Below are 17,775 nucleotides of genomic sequence, written 5' to 3'. Positions count from 1 at the left end.
TTTATGTGAACAAAAGGGTTGGGGGCTGAATACTTTTACAAGGCACTGCATTCACATTTTACAAGAATGTATACTGAAGAGCAGATTCGGTGTATGAGAAAAGGCTCAGTATAACACAATACCTTTTCAATATCTACCAGCTCAGATTCATAAATTTCTGCAATTGTAATGTGGTGTTTTGCTGCAATCGTGAATCTCCCCTGTAGAATAAAAATAAAGAATTTTGTTATGGGTTTGATCTGTGCTTTCAGATAAACTTGCTATGTAAACATCATCTGCTACTCTGTGGTTACAGATGCATTAAAATAATTAGTGATCTCAGAAATACATAATCAAGCTTCTTACCATATCTGTGTATATATCGATGGCTGCATTTAAGCAGTTGATGGCCTCTGTAGGGAGAAGAGTAAGGCTGCTTCAGAAAAGCTATCTCCATCATTAAGATGTTCAATCTATAGATAACATTTCAGTAATTTCAGTTTACAATCTCCTGCAGGCCTGCTAAGTCATAGGTTGGTCTGAATAGATCAAAACATCATTCAAATCAATTGGGCTGCATACAAATATCTATGAGAAACTAGCAAACTGGATACACAAATCTGGAGAGATATTACTAAGAAAAACAGAATATCAATTATTCTACCATCAAGTTAAATGAGCTTTCTTAAATAAAGAGGAACTAAGGTTTTGAACACTGGCTCCTGCTGTTAAATAGGATTGACAAACAGTTTGACAATTCATGCCAGATAATTAATGACAAGGGAGACAAAGTATTAGAGAAAATTAGAATAAATAACAGTCCTGGTGTAGGGAAACAGGACTGGTGCTGATGGGCAGAAAGTTTGGGGTGGGCTGAAGACCCTGTTTCTGTGCTGTACAACTCCAGCACCTCAGGAAACCATCTCACATTGAATCTTACAGCATCAGGAAGGGTCCTGTTTACAGCTTAGAAGTTCTCCACTTGGAGTAACCAAGAAAGCTTCTTTAAAGGGCTGCTGTAGTTGGTGGTCACAGGACAGATTTTATTTTGTCAGAGAATAGTGTGGGCTGGGTTGGAGATCAGAGTAGAGGAAAGGTGCTTTAGTTATGGAAGCTCCACCAACCTACTTGGATCAAAGCTTTAAAATTCTAGTCACATTTCAGCATTTTAGCAAAGAATTCTCTCTCTACATTCTTAAAGCTCTGCTGGGAAACAAATCCTAACTATAGGATTACAAGGCCTAGAAAATTCATTTCAAATAAAAACACTAGTGTACAGTGCCTAATACCAGTTCAGTGGGAAATCAACTGTAGATAAAAGTCAGAAATTTATTGCAAAGTCCACAAAATCAGTAATTCTCATTCTAGGTCCCTCTTCTGATGTTCTAATGCACAGAGAACCCCCAATGCCTGAATCTCGAGTACAAACTGCGTGCATAGAATCATAAAGCACAGAAAGGAGACAGGTCCTTTGGCCCAATACATACCTGCCAACCACAGTGCCTACCCAGCTTGTCCCAACTTCCAGTGTCTGGTACATATCCCTCTGCTTCACCCTTCCACATACCTATCCAAGTGTTCCTTTAATGATCCAATTGTTCCTGCTTCAGCCAACGTATCCCACATAATCTTCACCCCCCTGTGTGAAGAAATTGCCCCCCAGTCTGTTTTAAATCTTTTCTCCTCTCACCCTAAATCTACGCTCCCTACTTTCGGACTCCCTACCCTGGGGAAAACACCATTACCTTGCCTATGCCTCCTCATAATTTTTAAAACTTCTATAAAGTTCCACTTCATTCTTCTACAGAAATAAAGATCCAGCCTGGCCAACCTCTCCTTATTACTCAGGCTTGTCTTCTCAGCACACGTTCCAATTTTTTATCCATACTGGGCAGCTTAAACTATACACAGCACTCCAGTTGCAGCTTCTCCAACTCAGTACAGTACTTTAACTGATGCTAAATGCCTCTTTCACCAACCTGCCTACCTGTGATGCCACCTTCAGCAAGCAATGCTCTACCCTTACTAGGTCCCCAAGTTCTATTATACTCCCCGGTGCCCTACCAAGTACTACGCTGGTTTAACAATGCATCACCTCACACTTATCTGTTTTGAAATCCATTTGCCATTCCTCAGTCCCCTTCCCCAACTGATCAGGATCACCCTGTAATCAATACTAACCTTCACAATCAAAACCCTTCCCAGTTCTGTGCCATTTGCAGACTAAAACACCATGCATTTTTTCTGTGGTAGCAAAAGAATTTTTCAGATGGTACTAATGGTTTCCAAAATGTCCTGCTAAATGAGCCTGGGAAAAATAAATGCTATTGCACTTGTTACTTGTCCCTCTTGTCATCATTTCTCTCTTAATGAGTACAGTAAACCTGCGCTGACCTCATAGAGCTGCGCCAGGAACTGAATGAACGTGTGGTGGTGAGAGGGGCCAAACACTGAAAACATCTCAGGTTCATAACTTCATATTACGTCCAGATGAATCGGCCGCTTGACTGTGTGGAAGGAGACAGTGCTGCCTAGCACCTCCACTGTGACTGTTGCAACAACTTCCTTTCTTGCCTCAGTGAATTGAACACTCCACTGACAACAGGCAAGGTCTCAAGTCAAAAGCTTTTCATTCCTCAGATTCAAATTAACCAGAGCAGCTGCTATTGCAGCAGCTCAGGGCGAGCCTGGAGTTTCTACTCAGAGCTAACCATTCTCGTGAGCTGCGTTCAGCCCCACTTGAGTCAGTGATATTCAAGTGAAACCGTTAACCTGGCAAGAACGGAAAGTGATGGCGTCACTGAATCCCAAAGTTGTAGTCATATATAGCCTTTGGTTCCCATTCTCCACCTTCTACAATGTAGAGTACCTCTCCAAAGGGTGTAAGGCGGACTACATCACGGGTTGTGTTGCTGTGGGACGGGACTGAATGAACCGTTTTAGAAGCTACTGACATCTGAGGAAAAAGACAATATGAGTAGTTTCCCCACTCCCCACAGCATACCCTCATCTGTACTACCAAATTGTTAGCAAGCCTGATTTACTCCCATTAAATTAAGATGGGGATTTGCAGCCAGTTTATTTTACATCCCTTACCTTGTGGATCTGCTTTCTTGTACGCATTCCCTGCATCCACAAAACTGGTGGCAGCATCGTGTTTGCTCTGCAGCTGCAGGTGGAGCTTGGCTGACTGGCAAAATGCATTCCCTGCAGCTATTCAATGCAAAGGAAACAATGAGATCTGCTGTACTTCAACACGTGGCAGAACAGTGACAACTCCCCAGGAACCCAGCAAGACCATTCCCCTTGCTCAGCACAACCAACGTAACTGGTAGACTGTAGATTATTAGTTTCATGATAAACCACCAGTGAACAGTTCTGGTTTATAGTTTGACTTAATGCTTGGAATAAAAAGAACACAGATATTCTGCAGTGCATTGTAATCCTGGGAATTCTGAGGTTTACATTAACATCAAGAATCAAACCTTACTTCTTTTGCAACTCAAGCTACTTCAATGTTCTAAAACAAAAAAAAGTAAAGGCCAACAAGCTCATTGCTTAAGTATATCATGGCTCAATTATCCTATGCAGTTTGAATGATTTGGTCAAATCCACACGTCACAAATTTAAGATGCAATCATGGATGAAACTGTAGGTACTGTTCCTATTCAATTTGCAAAGTTCTGACGATTGTGGTAATAACAGAGCTCCACAGGAAGGGACCATGCAGTCCCTTTTTTTTGCAGTTAAACTGATGTTACAGATTTTTATGGATTGCATCAGTTACAGATATCGTCTTTCAATGTTAACTGAGAAATCAGTTGCAATCCCGGAGAGAGTTGTGGGTTTTGTAAATATCTGTAACTGGCTTGGCACGTTTAGGGTTCAGATTTAAAATCAATGGAAGGGATGATAGAATAAACCTGATTCCGATTCTGAGAAGGGAGTACCAGGAAGGAGAAGAGAATAAGAACAGACAACACACAGCAGGTCAGCTTGCATCTGTTGGAAGAAAAACAGAGCAAACATTTCTGGATTAAAATCGTTCATTAGAAAAGGAAAATAATGGTTTTCTGCAAGGGCCATGAACTATCTGAAAGGGAAATGGAATCCTTGTCCATTAGAATTTTCTCCAAAGGGCAAATGGATAAGCAGGATTAAGGTAGAAACTGGAACATGACTATAAACTGGGCAGCTCCTTAGAGCTGACATATGGCATTACTGAAAGATTCTGTATTTCAAAAGTTTAATTCCAGCTCAAATAAAAAACAAGTAATCAAACTCGAGAGGGACCAAGTGGTCAAATATGCATGCATGCAACTTCAATCATCATTCACACACACTTTGTGATCCCATCCAATTTTGCAATGAATGCAGAAATTTCAATTGCAGCAACATCGTGCAATGTGGGAAATTGTTCTGATGTAATCCTTTTGGTTATTTTCCAACACTGATGATTTAGGTTTGAGTTGTGAAATCAGCTACGCACAGAAGGTACAATGGAATGGAAGAGCAGCAGGGACTGAGCGTAAGAAATCTGTCTGGTATGCAAATAGGTTAGAAATGTATGTTTTATTGTTGTAAAGTTTTTAAACAATGCACATGGATCAAAAATGTGAATAGTTTGAGAAAACAGAGTCTGCCGAGGAAGATTTAAAAGGGCTAACAAAGCAAACATGTCACTTTCAATGTACAGACAATAGTCTGTAAAAGGATGGAAAATTGGAATCTGACCTATGGATATTGTGCTAGCAACAAGATAATTATAGATACTGTGTTCAACAATGATAATTACAAATACAATTTTCACGTGCTGGAACTGAGGAAACAAAAATACAATCACAGGGGCTCCCTGGGTTACTAAAGACTTGACTTTGGGAAAGCTGACTTTATGCTAACTTTCCCATAATTCTTTTAAAGTAATTTTTCAAGTTAGGTAGGCTATATAAAGAAAGTTATATACAGAATTTTCAGGACTTATGGAATACGGGTAACAGCCAGTTAATTCGAAAATCAGTCTTTAAAACTGTTTACATGTAAACTTCCACAGTAATCAAACAGGTACTATGACCTGTTAGGAGGCAGGCTGCCACTCATGCTTTGGAAACTGAGGTCTCTAAAGTCTCTAAAGACTTGGTAAATCTCTTCTATTAACACTTGTAAACATCCATTGATACTTTCAAGACAATTGAAACCAGTCATTAGATGTGGGGTATTTTGATTCTATGCCATTGTAACTGTATAGGGGAAGAAAATAAATAAATAAATGTTCATGCTCAGTGAAATTGTTTATGACTCAAAGAATGCAATGAATAAACAGTTTACAGACAGCTCTCAAGAACAGAGCCCTTGTGTAACCGAAGGACCGACTCAACTGGGAAACATACAAGAGCATCAAAACTGATCTGAAATGCAAAAGGCATGGGCTACGAAGAAAGAGGAAGTTTTGAAATAATAATCTGTTGTTTTTTTCAAGGAAAATAGCACATTCAAAAGGAGTATTTGATTTTACAGATGTACTAGGTCAATAGAGATGGGCCATATTCCTCCTAACTTCTTTCAAATGTGCTTCCAAAAAGCAGGAGATGTGGCATTTTTACAAATTGCACATTTGCATAGCATTTAAAACATGTTATATTATGTCTCAATGCAATCTACCCTTTACTTGCTTTTCTCTTGTGATACTGGAGAGAAACAAGTTAAAATGGTCTCAGTCACATTCATTGTAGAAAGCATCTCACCTTAACATTTGTATATCTATGAGGGGACCATCAACACTACTAAAAATCTGGTGCACCATTAGAAGGATTCCTTCTTAAGTACTTATCATCAGGAAGAAAAGCCCTGTCTGTTCTTTTGCTTCGCACTAAGACTGATAGCATACTTCAATTTGGCAGCTCTCACAGGAACATTTTAAGCGCAGGACCAGGCCCCTCAAGCCTGCTTCACCTGGCTGCTCTGCGCTGATCTCAGTTCCTCTTCTGTGCCAGGTCCCTATGACCCTCTCATTCCAAATCCAGGTCAACAGCCTGATCTAGGTAAAGCTAGCAGCAGATGTCAGGGTCAGAAGCTAATCTCCAGCAGAAGCTAATCATTCCAAATGTGAGAAAAAAACAGCATTTCTGGATGGTTGAGTGGGATGGAGGTAAAATTTTAGAACAACATCCTATTTCAAGTTTATTGTCATCTGACTGTACGTATATACAATCAAATGAAACAACGTTCCTCGGGGTCATGGTGCACCACAGTACATATATCACACACAACACATAAAACAAAATAAGTCAATAAGGTATAATTTAAAATGCATGTGAAGTGCACAGCATAGGTAAACAGTACAGTAACAGCTTGCTGTCCAATTGAAAAGACCCTGGTGGTGGCAGGATATTCATTGATCTCACAATCAAACTGAATATTTCAAGGCTGTTTTAGAAGACTGTGACAATGTTAACGCAAGAATCCACGACTATGTGGATTAAAAAATTTGCTTCAAATAACAGTTCAATTATCAGCCTATGTGATCATAGCTGCTGTCAGAGATTGATAAATAAATTATTTTTCTATAACTATAATTGTAATTATAGAGTCCTGATGAAGAGACTCAGCCTGAAATGTCAACTGTTCATTCACTTTCATAGATGCTGCCTGACCTGCTGAGTTCTTCCAGCATTTTGTGTGTGTGTTACTCTGCATTTCTACCATCTACAGTGTCTCTTGTGTTTATACTTATTACTAATACTCAATTCAAAATATTGACTGCAGTCTGAACATGTTTAACTTTGGATTTTGGGTACTAACTTTGAAAGTTAGTTAGTGACATTTGCCCCTTGGCAAGTTTCACATCATATCCGCTGACATTATGGACAGTATCATTATAGTTTTTTTAATTGAAATTCCCAAAAATATTTTATTACCCAATTAAACATACTGTTTTACAAAATGAAAACATTTCATCTTTCTAGCTAAATGCAATTTGCTTGGTTTTGAAACAGGACAGAGAAGGTTTAATTGCTATTGCACTACTTTGAACCACAACTTCAACTACAATTAGCTCAATTTTTTAAATGATGAGGTTTGAATACATAATGTGGTTGTAACCAAAAATTATGGCCTTCTGAACTCTCCAAAAGCTTCATCTGTCCACTGGTATGTGACTACCTCAAACGTCACATTTAATCCCCTAATCCTTTTCATCCATTTGCTGGGATATTAAACAATCTTTCAATTGAAGATTTACTTCTGTCCATCTCAAAATTAAATCTATCTTATCTTTCTTTAATCTGCTCTATTATCCATCTACAGACATCAAAATGCTATACATGATTACTTCATAATAAATTAAGCATCAAAATATGTGAAAGTAGGGAATGATTTGTTGAAAATACTGGACAATACTAAAAAATCAGAATTCACTGAAAGGAGCACCTTGAAAATGGGGAGAATTGCTGGAGAGATGAATAAAAGGTTGAAAAGGCTCATAAGTGGAGTGTACTTTAATTGTCGTGTCGGCAAGAACCATGACGAATATTTTAAATTGCACTAACCAAGTAGGCAGCAATGGCACTTGCCTTTCTGCAGCATGACTTGCAACCATTGATGCAGCAACAGGCTGTCTGTTGTACTGTACTTGACGCTGTGGCATAAATGAAATCACTTATGCCAACACATTCTTTAAAAGGTGAATTGCCTTGAGCTCACTCGGGGTGGATGTCTCCAAATAGTCTGGGGTTTATATCATTCCAAGAAATGTGGATTGCTTAACAGAATATAAATAAAACCATGCATAAACATATACATTGTCATTTTATGTTAATACATTGCTCTGAAGAACAGGCAATATAATTCTACTAAATTAACATAAATTCGATCCCTTTAGCATAATAAATGCTGTTGATGTCCAACTGTCACCTGTATTTTGAAGATTTGACTAGCAACATCATGTTTGCATTTCACCCCGTGGGCCATAATCCAGTTTAAATGTAACTCACCACTCCAGTTTTTAGCCATCTTGAACATGTTTGCAGCTCTTGCAAACATTTCACATGCTTCTTCTATTCTTGAGTTCCCTCTGTCATGAAATATAATATTGAAAATATAATCAGCAGTCCATCATCATTTATTTCCTAAACCCACCTCTCTCTCCTAATATTAGATTTTCACCCAAGACTTCTCCTATATAATCCTACAAACATTGGACACGATTAAACAGACACAAAGACTGGTCTGGGAGTGCAGTCCAATGATTTTATCCTTTAGCATATACTTCTCTGTCCCACATGGCACTTAATGAAAACAGATGTTCATCTGACACAATCTCAGTTACAGTCCTCTGGTCAAGCTACCTGCCAGGCATCCTTAAATGTGCAACACTGAATATCAATGTGTTATTCAATAAAGGTGTTCATTTACTCCATTTTGTTTGACCATTTTTACATTAGGGTCAAAAGCTGACATTTCTGTTTCTAACGTACAAATAAAAATCAAAGATCCACGAATCAATGATACAATTTTATAAATTACTTAAATGAATTTCAAATTAATTCTAGGAGAAGGCATCGGTTGCCTGGATTTACACCATCTGTGTTTCTAGTGCCTCAAAGCTCAGTGCACAATATGGCAGGGCTGTTCATGTTACGCCTAATGAAGCTTACACAACTCTGTTCTATTTATTATTTTTTGTTCCTATTTGAACTCTGCGAGCATTAAGAATTCCCAAAAGAACATTAGAGTATTGTGACAAATATTCCTAATTACAATATTAAAATTTGTTAGGTTAAGCATTTGCAGAAACATTCATTCTAATGTAATAAACAATCGTAAGGCTGAAAAACATAAGGCATCCAACAAAATGACAGGATGCTACTAAAAATGTATAGTTCTCCTCATTTTATAAACTCCTCCAAGTCGCTCACCATCCTGAGTTGGAAACATATCACCGTTCCTTCAATGTCGTTGGGTCAGAATCATGAAATTCCCTCCTTAACAGCACTGTGGGTGTACCTACACCTCAGGGTTCAAGAGGGCAGCTCATCACCACCTTCTCAAGGGCAACTAGGGATGGGCAATAAATGCTGGCTTAGCTGGTGACGCCCACATTCCGTGAATGATTTTTTTTTAAAAAAGAAATAAACTGCTGTGAACAAAATTGTCTGCTGATGGATCCAAGTTTATTAGGGGGAAAATGACTGCTGTAGATCACAATTAAAGCAACCAGTGGAAGGGCAGTTTAAATTCAAACAAGCCTTTAAAAGAATAAATCATGAAGGGAATTTGTCTTGTAATCGATGTGCATTAGATCTAATATCACATATAATAGTTCCTCGATTTATAATTTCTCATGCCTGGTTACTTTCCTCCAAGAGGACCGAGACTGTCACAGGGTTTGAAGGCTTGCATGCCTCAATGACCCAGAGAGCCATGTTGGCAGGAGTCGGGGCTCTATGCTTTGGCTCTTGGTAGGGTCACCCATGCCAAACAAGTCAGAGGGTAAGAGTGGTCCATCAGTCCTCCATGTTCAGGGGTTCAGCACAGAGCTAACAATGCTGACCGGTAAAACACAACTGTTATGGAGACAGCAATGAGGAATCCCTCTACATCAGAGTGTGGTGGCATTCCTGACTCTTCACCCAGGACGTGCATCGCTGACAGTAGTGAAAACCAAGGGGAAGCTCCTGGCACAATGAAAGAAGCCCTGAACACTGCCGGAGATATTGACCCTTCATTGCTACCTGAAACACCAGCAGCATAACAGGAAGCAAGTCATTTACTTTGAATGTTAAAAAGCATTTATGAAACAGTAAGTCAGAAAATGAAAGCTAAAAGCCAAGTAAGATGGTTTATTTCTGAAGTATTTTAACTGCCTCTGTTAATTCCCCAATGGTATAACAAAATTTATCCAATAAGTATGCAAAGCAAGCAAGCAGGAAGGTCCAAATTATAATGTCATGCCTTTGTTGAAAATACTATTCCTACTGATATAGAGATGGAGTCACTAGAATGGGGATTAACCGACCAGGGGGTTATTTATCAGAGCCCCTGTTTCTGCCTGTGATACAGTCAGACCCTTCCCCTATCGGAAGGTGGGTTTTTATGTAGTTATCAGGAGAGTAAAGGTTTGGAATGGATTGTGACAGCCCCTGCAGCCATTCTAATTGTTGTTCATCCATAAGGCTCACAGATAAGCGATAACCACTTAGCTGAAGGGTCGGGTATGCTTTGCAGTAATGCCACTGGAATGCTGCAAAGACGGAGGCGGAAGAGAGATCCGCTTTTTAGCTCAATCAAATATACTATTTACCATTGAGGAGCGCACTTCTATTTTTCCACAACTGGATCCACGTGAATTAATATCATTAAATTTCAGCAAAACATTTATTTGGTGAGGAATCAAAGTGGTTTTGAATAACATTAAAATCAATACAACTAATTATTCCCAGTGAAGATCGGTACTAATTTCTTGAACACCGAACTTGTTTCTTAAATTCAGGACTCCAGGGAATACTTAGGAAACGATTTATTCCGGTGCGATTTCTAGAATCAGCTGTTTGTGCTACTGCTGGTCATTATAATCGCAGATACATGCTGTGCAGAGCGGCGAGGGCAATTTCTTGGGCAGGAAACATGACAAGACCAGGACCAGGACCAGCGTCTGGAGAGCAGCTGCAATCTCACCCGAGGGTGACGTCCAATACACATTTCCTTCTGCTCTCGGCAAAAAAAAATGGCCTTTACTTGTTCAGCAATTTAAAGGGCAAAACCCAGTGCGAACAGATTATTTTCCATTCAGTTGCCATGCAATTCTCCACACCAGCCTCAATAATTGGATTATGCATAAGGGGAAATATTGTCTCCTCCCAGTCTCTCTATTTCCTATCTTGGATGGTATATTCGTTTATCTTAATTATTCCACAAGCACTAGTATTCAAGATAAAAAGATGGCAGGCAAAACACTGCAGTGTTTTCAAAGAGGATTCCATCTGCGGAATTATTCCGTATAATAGGCTTTCGGATCTTCCCCCGCCACGGAACATAAGTATGCATTGCACTTCTGTGCAATATGAAAAACGTGCTGCCATTTATTTATTAAAACACATCTTTTACTTGAAGAATGCAAAGAGTCAGCATGCAAATGCCCAAGGCAATGCTTGCTGAGACAGCAGTATAATTACCCCGTTTACTGCCCAGCGATGCTGCTGCCACCTCTCTTACCCAAACAAGCCTCCTAAGAACGAATGCGACGATTTCACCTTCTTCTCAGCATCGGCCATCAGCTGCATGGCTTCTTTCTCTTTGCCAGAATTATCCATTTTTGCAATTCTTCTTCTTCTGTGTTTCAAAGTAAGGGCATGTAATTCTACAGCCGATTACGACCTTGCAGCGTGCAAAGCGCCCCCCGGTTTCTTTCGCTGCACCTGGCTGACTGCGACCCTCTCCGCCCACGGTTCGACCAAGTCGGCACACCAGAACATCGACGTGGGTCGTGAAACACGCCGGGTCTTGTAGTTCCCATTAGGCAGACGCCTGCATCAACAACTGGAAAAGGACTACGAGTCCCAGAACGCTCTGCGCCAAGCCGTGTCTTGGCAACCCGCTAGCATCCACTGCCAGCTCATAATATTGGGCTGATGCTCGCCAGCTGCAAATATGTAGTGTATGGGACCATTCGGAAAGTTTTGTGCTAATGTTACTGTACTTGCCCGCACATTTGCATCCGGAAACCAGGTTATTCTGCTCAATTGAATATTGCCAGTGCGTCTGTTTCACACGCACCTCCTCATAAATAATTCTCTTCTTCCTTTCTCCAATGTGTAATTACGCGGCTTTCTTTTTAAATATATCTATGCTGGCCTTCTGAAAATAAAAAAAGAAAACCATAAATCTCAAAATCTCAAACAAAAACAGTAAATACCGCATAGGAAATGGAAATGGGAAGAGAAACAGGTCCAAGACCCTCGGATGGGGCGAGGAAATATTCTTGACAAGAAAGAATATAGAGAAAAGAATATTTACAGAACACTATTCACATATAGCTACAGTGTTTACAAAACTATAATATAGTACTGTATTTGCCAACGTGGAGCAGAGATCTGTAAGTCTGGCGGGAGCAAACGATGTCGGGAATGGCGAAGGTGGAAGGGTTGCGGGACAGGCGGCAGGAAAGGCGTACAAACACAGCCATCTCTGAGACACCAGGCAAGGCTGTTTGATTCCAAACAACTGGTTTGTTGAATGCATCCTGGCTACATATACGCACGTGCCTAAGACTTTCGCACAGTATTTATACAAGTGAATAAATAACAGACAACAACTACAGTTTGGTTACATGTCGCCATCAGAAGCTGCAGGTACGAAGCAAAATTTCACAAATCAAACTGAATTGCTAATATTCAATCTTTAAATAATCATATTGTTTCAGTTTTTCATTCTCTGAAACATTTCTGTATGTACAGTACTTGCTTCTCATGAGGTATCTTGGTAGTGCACAGAGGAAATAATGAGGCTTTGAGACTGGTCTGAAAGGTTGAATCTAATCTTCTCCATAGATGCTGCCTGACATGCTAATTCCCTCCAGCATATTACGTGTGTTACTCTGGATTTCTGGCATCTGCAGAATCTCTTGAGTTTAAAACGAAGCCTTAAGTTTGATTTCATTATGTTGATGAGAATATTTCATTGTGCTAAATAAAAAGTATACACAGTGGCCACTTTATTAGGTACACCTGCTTGTTAATGCAAGTATCTAATTGGCCTATCATGTGGCAGCAACTCAATACAAAAATCATGCAGACATGGGTGAGAAGTTCAGCTGTCCAGACCAAACATCAGAACGGGGAAGAAATGTGATCTAAGCGACATGGACCAGAGAATGATTGCTGGTGCCAGATGGGGTGGTTTGAGTATCTCAGAAACTTCAGATCCTCTCAGCTTTTTTTTTACACACAACGATCTCTAGATTTTACAGTGAATGGCATGAAAAATGAAAAACATTCAGTGAATGGCAGTTCAGTGAGCTAAAATGCATTCTTAATGAGAGAGGTCAGAGGAGAATGGCCAGACTGGTTCAAGCTGACAGGAAGAAGACAGTAACTCAAATAAACTTGCATTACAACCGTGGTGCACAGAAGAACCTCTCTAAATGGATAACATGTCAAAGTGGATGGACTAAAGCAGCAGAAAACCACAAACACATGCTCACTGGTCACTTTATTAGGTACAGAAAGTAATGAAACTGAATTAAGCCTTGTTATAAATACAAAACAGCCTGCAGAAGCTGGAAATCCAGGGCAGCACACACAAAATGCCGGAGGATTAGAAGAAGCATGCATTCTCTCGGCCACATTATCAGGTTTGGGATGCCCTGGTGGCAGCTCAGCACATTGGAGTGTCGAGTTCAATTCCAGCTTCCTGTGTAAGCAAATTTTAATGTTCTTTCCTGAGTGCGCATGGGTTTCCTCCAGGTGCTCTGGTTTCCTCCCCAAAGTCCAAAGACTTTCCAGTTAGCAGATTAGTTGGTCATTGTAAACTGTCCTGTGATTAGGCTGTCAAATCGGGGGGGGGGGGGGGGGGTTGGTGGGTGCTGTGGCTTGGAGGCCCAGAGGGGCCTGTTCCATGCTGTGTCTCTAAATAAAATAAGAATATAAGTAAAAATACAAGAGAGAAACCCGGTGTGGTCTTCTGCTACCATAGCCCATCGACTTCAAGGTTTAACATGTTGTACATTCAGAGATGCTCTTCCGCACACCGTGATTGTAACACATAGTTATTTGAATTACTGTCACCTTCCTGTCTGCTAAAACCAGTCTAGAAGTTCTTCTCTGACCTCTCCCATTAACGAGGCATTTTCACCCACTGAACTCCCACTCATTGGATGCTCCTTTTTTTTTTGTACCTTTTTCTGTAAAATCTAGAGACTGTTGTGCAAGAAAATCCGAGGAGATCTGCGGTTTCTGTGACATTGAAACCACCTCATTTGGCACCAATAGTCATTGCACAGTGAAGTCACTTAGGTCTGATTTTTTTATCGTCTGAAGTTCGGTATGAACAATTGAACTTCTCAACTGCGCCTGCATGCTTTTACGCATTGAGTTGCTGCCATATGATTGGGTGTTTAGATATTTGCATTAACAAGCAGGCATACAGGTTTACCTAATACAGGGCCACTGAGTGTACGGTTAAATGTGTCCTTCGCATTAACAAGCAAATCACTCAAGGATGTGCTGGGGTGGGGGGGTGGGATGGCATGTTTTGCTACACATTCTGGCACCAAAAAAGAGAGATCAGTGACAAAGAAACTGTATAAATGAAAAGAGCAGTTCAGGCTTATTAGGAATGGGTTAAGGAACATCAAGAAGCATGAAAGAAACATGGGGAAAACTAAAGTCCATTCCCCTGCCTTTGATGACTGGTTCATCTGCATCAATGGTATGTCTTTTAAACTCATAGTACCTGTGTTTTGGAAATCCTTTGTAGTTTGTCTTTTGGAAGTCTTTTATAAGCTGGATAACCAGGCTACTCGAGCTGCAGCTCCTCAGAGAACATGTGAAGGAACTGGAGCTGCAGACTGAAAACTTTCGGCTCATTCAGGAAACTGAGAGGTGATAGAAAGAGTCTAAAGGGAGGTAGTCACCGCTAAGTTGCAGGAGACAGGTAACTGGGTAACTGTCAGGAGAGGGAAAGAAAATAAGCAGTCAGTACAGAGTGCCCTCAATAACAAGTATACTGCTTTGGATTCTTTCAGTGGGGATGATCTACCAGAAGGGAACTACAGTGACTGAGTCTCCGATAGTGAGTCTAACCTGTTACTCAGAAGGGAGGGGCGAGAAGAGGAGTGCTGTAGTAATAGGGAACTCCGTAGTCAGAGGAATAGACATGAGATTCTGTGGACACGCTAGAGATACTGGATGGTATGTTGCCTAACGAGTGCCAGGGTCAGGGACGTCTTGGATCAAGTCCACCATATTTAAAGTGAGAGAAGTCTTGACTCATACTGGCACAAATGATATAGGTAGGAAAAGGTCCTGAAGAAAGAGTTTAGGGAGCGAAGTGGAAAGCTGAAACGTTTCATTTTTACTGTGTACTGTACCAGCAGTTATGGTTGAAATGACAATAAAAGTGACTTGACTTGCAGTGTGCAGTGAGATTGTCGGGAAGTCAGGCAAAAGATAGGGCAAAATTGTGGTCGATGGGATGAGCTGCTGTGTAACAGGGGACAAAATCACAAAAGGTGATGGATACAGGACTGAAAGTGTTAGATTTGAATGCACGTAGAATATGGAATAAGGTAAATGATCTTGTAGTGCAGTTAGAGGTTGGTAGTTATGACATTGTGGCATTGCAAGAAAGAAGATTATAGTTGACATCCAAAGATACATATCATATCAAAAGGACTGGTCAGTAGGCAAAGTGGTGATGTGGCTCTGTTGGTAAAAAATGAAATCAAGTCTTTAGAAAGAGGTGACAAAGGATTGGAAGATGGGTAGAGTTAAGGGTAAATTTAAGAGTCCTTATGGGTAAACAAACCTTAATGGGAATTACATACAGGCATCTGAACGGTAGCCAGGATGTGGGCTACAAATTGCAATGGGAGATAGAAAAGATGTCTTAAAAGGATAATGTTACAATAGTCATGGGGATTTCAATATGCAGGTTGATTAAGAAAATTAGGTTGATGCAGGATTCCAAGAGAGGGAGAGTTTGTAGAATGCACATGAGATGGCTATTTAGAGCAGCTTGTGGTTTGAGCCCACTAGGGGATCAACTATTCTGGATTGAGTGTAGTGTAATGAACTGGATTTGATTAGGGAATTCATGGTAAAGGAATGCTTAGGGTCCAATGGATATAATATGATAGAAGTCACCCTGCAATTTATTAGGGAGAAGCTGCAGTCAAATGTATTGGTATTGCAGTGGTGTAAAGGGAATTACAGAGGCATGAGAAAGAACCTGGCTAAAGTTGATTGGAAGGGGATACTAACAGGGATGATGGCAAAGCAGCAATAGCTGGAGGTCTGTTGTACATTTATCCTTACTACCTAAATATCATTTTCATACAAAATGTAGCATTTGTATATATCTAAAATCAGATGGATCAGTATTACAGTGGAGAAAAGGGAATTGCAAGGGTATAAATGTTGATTGAAAGGGGACACTGGCATGGATGATGGCAGAGTAGCAACGGCTGGAGATTCTGGGAGAAATTAGGAAGGCGCAGAATAGATACATCCAAAAGTATACCAAAATATTATTTTAGAAAGAATTATTATTTAGCAGTAGTCCAACTTTGAGCGCACTCAACAAGTGCTACGGCACTACACCTAGTACTATAAAAATAATCAACATGTTAGTTCCACTAGTTGTGCACGCTGATGCTTGTCCATGTTATAAATATGCTAACAGTAGAGCAGAAATATGGGATGATACCCCATCTGCTCCTCAATGTGAACAAGATGAATATATTATTCTGCAAGTTAGAGACTGGAATGATGAAGGGATGGAACATTGAGGAGGATGCAGATTAGACAGACCAAACCCTGCTGGACAATCCTCCATTTTGATACAGCTGCAGACATTTCAATGCTAAATTCCAAAACTATTCAAGGCAATAAACTAGGGGAGTCAACAGGAAAATTAAAACTGTAGGCATACATGGAAACAAAGAAGATTGCCCAACTTAGCAAGTTCCTGTACAGATATGGGATTTAACTAACAGAAAGATTGGCCGTAAAGTTTTTACACTAGCTTACCTCAGATTGTAATAAACTAGAGCTTCTAATAGAACTACTGAATGCTTCCTGTTGGTGTCATATTATGATCAAACCACCAACTCATGCAAATGCACCAGATGAATGAGACATATACATTCAGAAACCCTACACGATCATCAGGATAAAATGATCAGAGTAACATTGACATATTTTGTACAAATATTTTGGACATATATATCAATATCCTATGCACTTTGGTATGGTTGATATTGAACCAACTAAATTAGGATGCAATCCTTTCCCATGCTAGAAAAGGTGGCATACTCCATCTCATAGAAGTTGCTTGAGTAGGTTATCCAAAGACCCTAAAAGCCCTACAATTAACCCTAGGCTTATTGAATTATGCTAAAGCTTTCATACTTGCCCATATTCAATTATCAAAACCATTATATGACAGATGTACACTGAAAAATTGAATGCCTTTTGTTTTTATCTCAGAAGATTAAAAGACTCTACAGAAATTGATGAATGCAGTTCAGTAAGCAATAGACCTTTGGACAAGAGACCTAACAAAATTGCTTGTTCTCCAAAATCCGCTGGAGAAGAAACACAGTCCCTCCCCCCAATACACTTTGCCACATATAATATCACCCCAAAAGAACATAAATTTACTGCCTTGGAATGATGTCTTACTATGGTATTCCATATACTTATTGCAGCAAGACCACTGCAAGGGTAAAACCAATTATTGCACCAACAAAAGTTTACAGCTTTGCAAAGTGATAGCAATTTACCAACAAATGAATGGAGAGCTGCCATAACTAGATATGGGAAATAGCAATACTTTTACAAGACAACATCCAAAAGTGGGAATACATTCCTGAGAGCGATGACTTACGATCCTTACCTCTCATGGAAAGTGCAGAACCATCTTCTCCATGACCCAATGTAGTACAACATCCTTTAGACCACTATCCTCAAACATGGCAATGTGATGGATCAGCAGTGAAAATCCAGAATGTTGGATACTCAATTATAATCTCTGCTTCTGATTATAAAAGGAATTTTATTTTTGGAAACAGAACTTGAAACA

At 39.9% G+C, this 17,775-nt stretch overlaps 1 protein-coding gene across 3 annotated transcripts in view; it reads right to left on the bottom strand.

The window, feature by feature from the left end:
• LOC132402513 (beta-soluble NSF attachment protein) overlaps window positions 1–11,285 on the bottom strand; it is a 35,503-nt gene extending 24,218 nt beyond the window's left edge. Inside the window, exons 1-6 of one of the 3 annotated variants that reach the window (XM_059985366.1) lie at window positions 11,188–11,285; window positions 7,968–8,047; window positions 3,903–3,914; window positions 3,076–3,192; window positions 346–392; window positions 123–200 (exon numbers count right to left, since the gene is read on the bottom strand). In XM_059985366.1, the coding sequence (XP_059841349.1) occupies window positions 123–200; window positions 346–392; window positions 3,076–3,192; window positions 3,903–3,914; window positions 7,968–8,047; window positions 11,188–11,285 (432 nt within the window). The remainder of the gene's footprint in view (window positions 1–122; window positions 201–345; window positions 393–3,075; window positions 3,193–3,902; window positions 3,915–7,967; window positions 8,048–11,187) is intronic. The other 2 variants (XM_059985365.1, XM_059985367.1) reach the window with 2 other exon arrangements.
• Between the last annotated feature and the right edge of the window lie 6,490 nt (window positions 11,286–17,775).

The sequence above is a fragment of the Hypanus sabinus genome, chromosome 12 (genome assembly GCF_030144855.1).
Source record: "Hypanus sabinus isolate sHypSab1 chromosome 12, sHypSab1.hap1, whole genome shotgun sequence".
NCBI lineage: Eukaryota > Metazoa > Chordata > Chondrichthyes > Myliobatiformes > Dasyatidae > Hypanus > Hypanus sabinus.
Note: the sequence above shows the minus strand (reverse complement) of the source record. Positions and strands in the feature narration are given on the sequence as shown.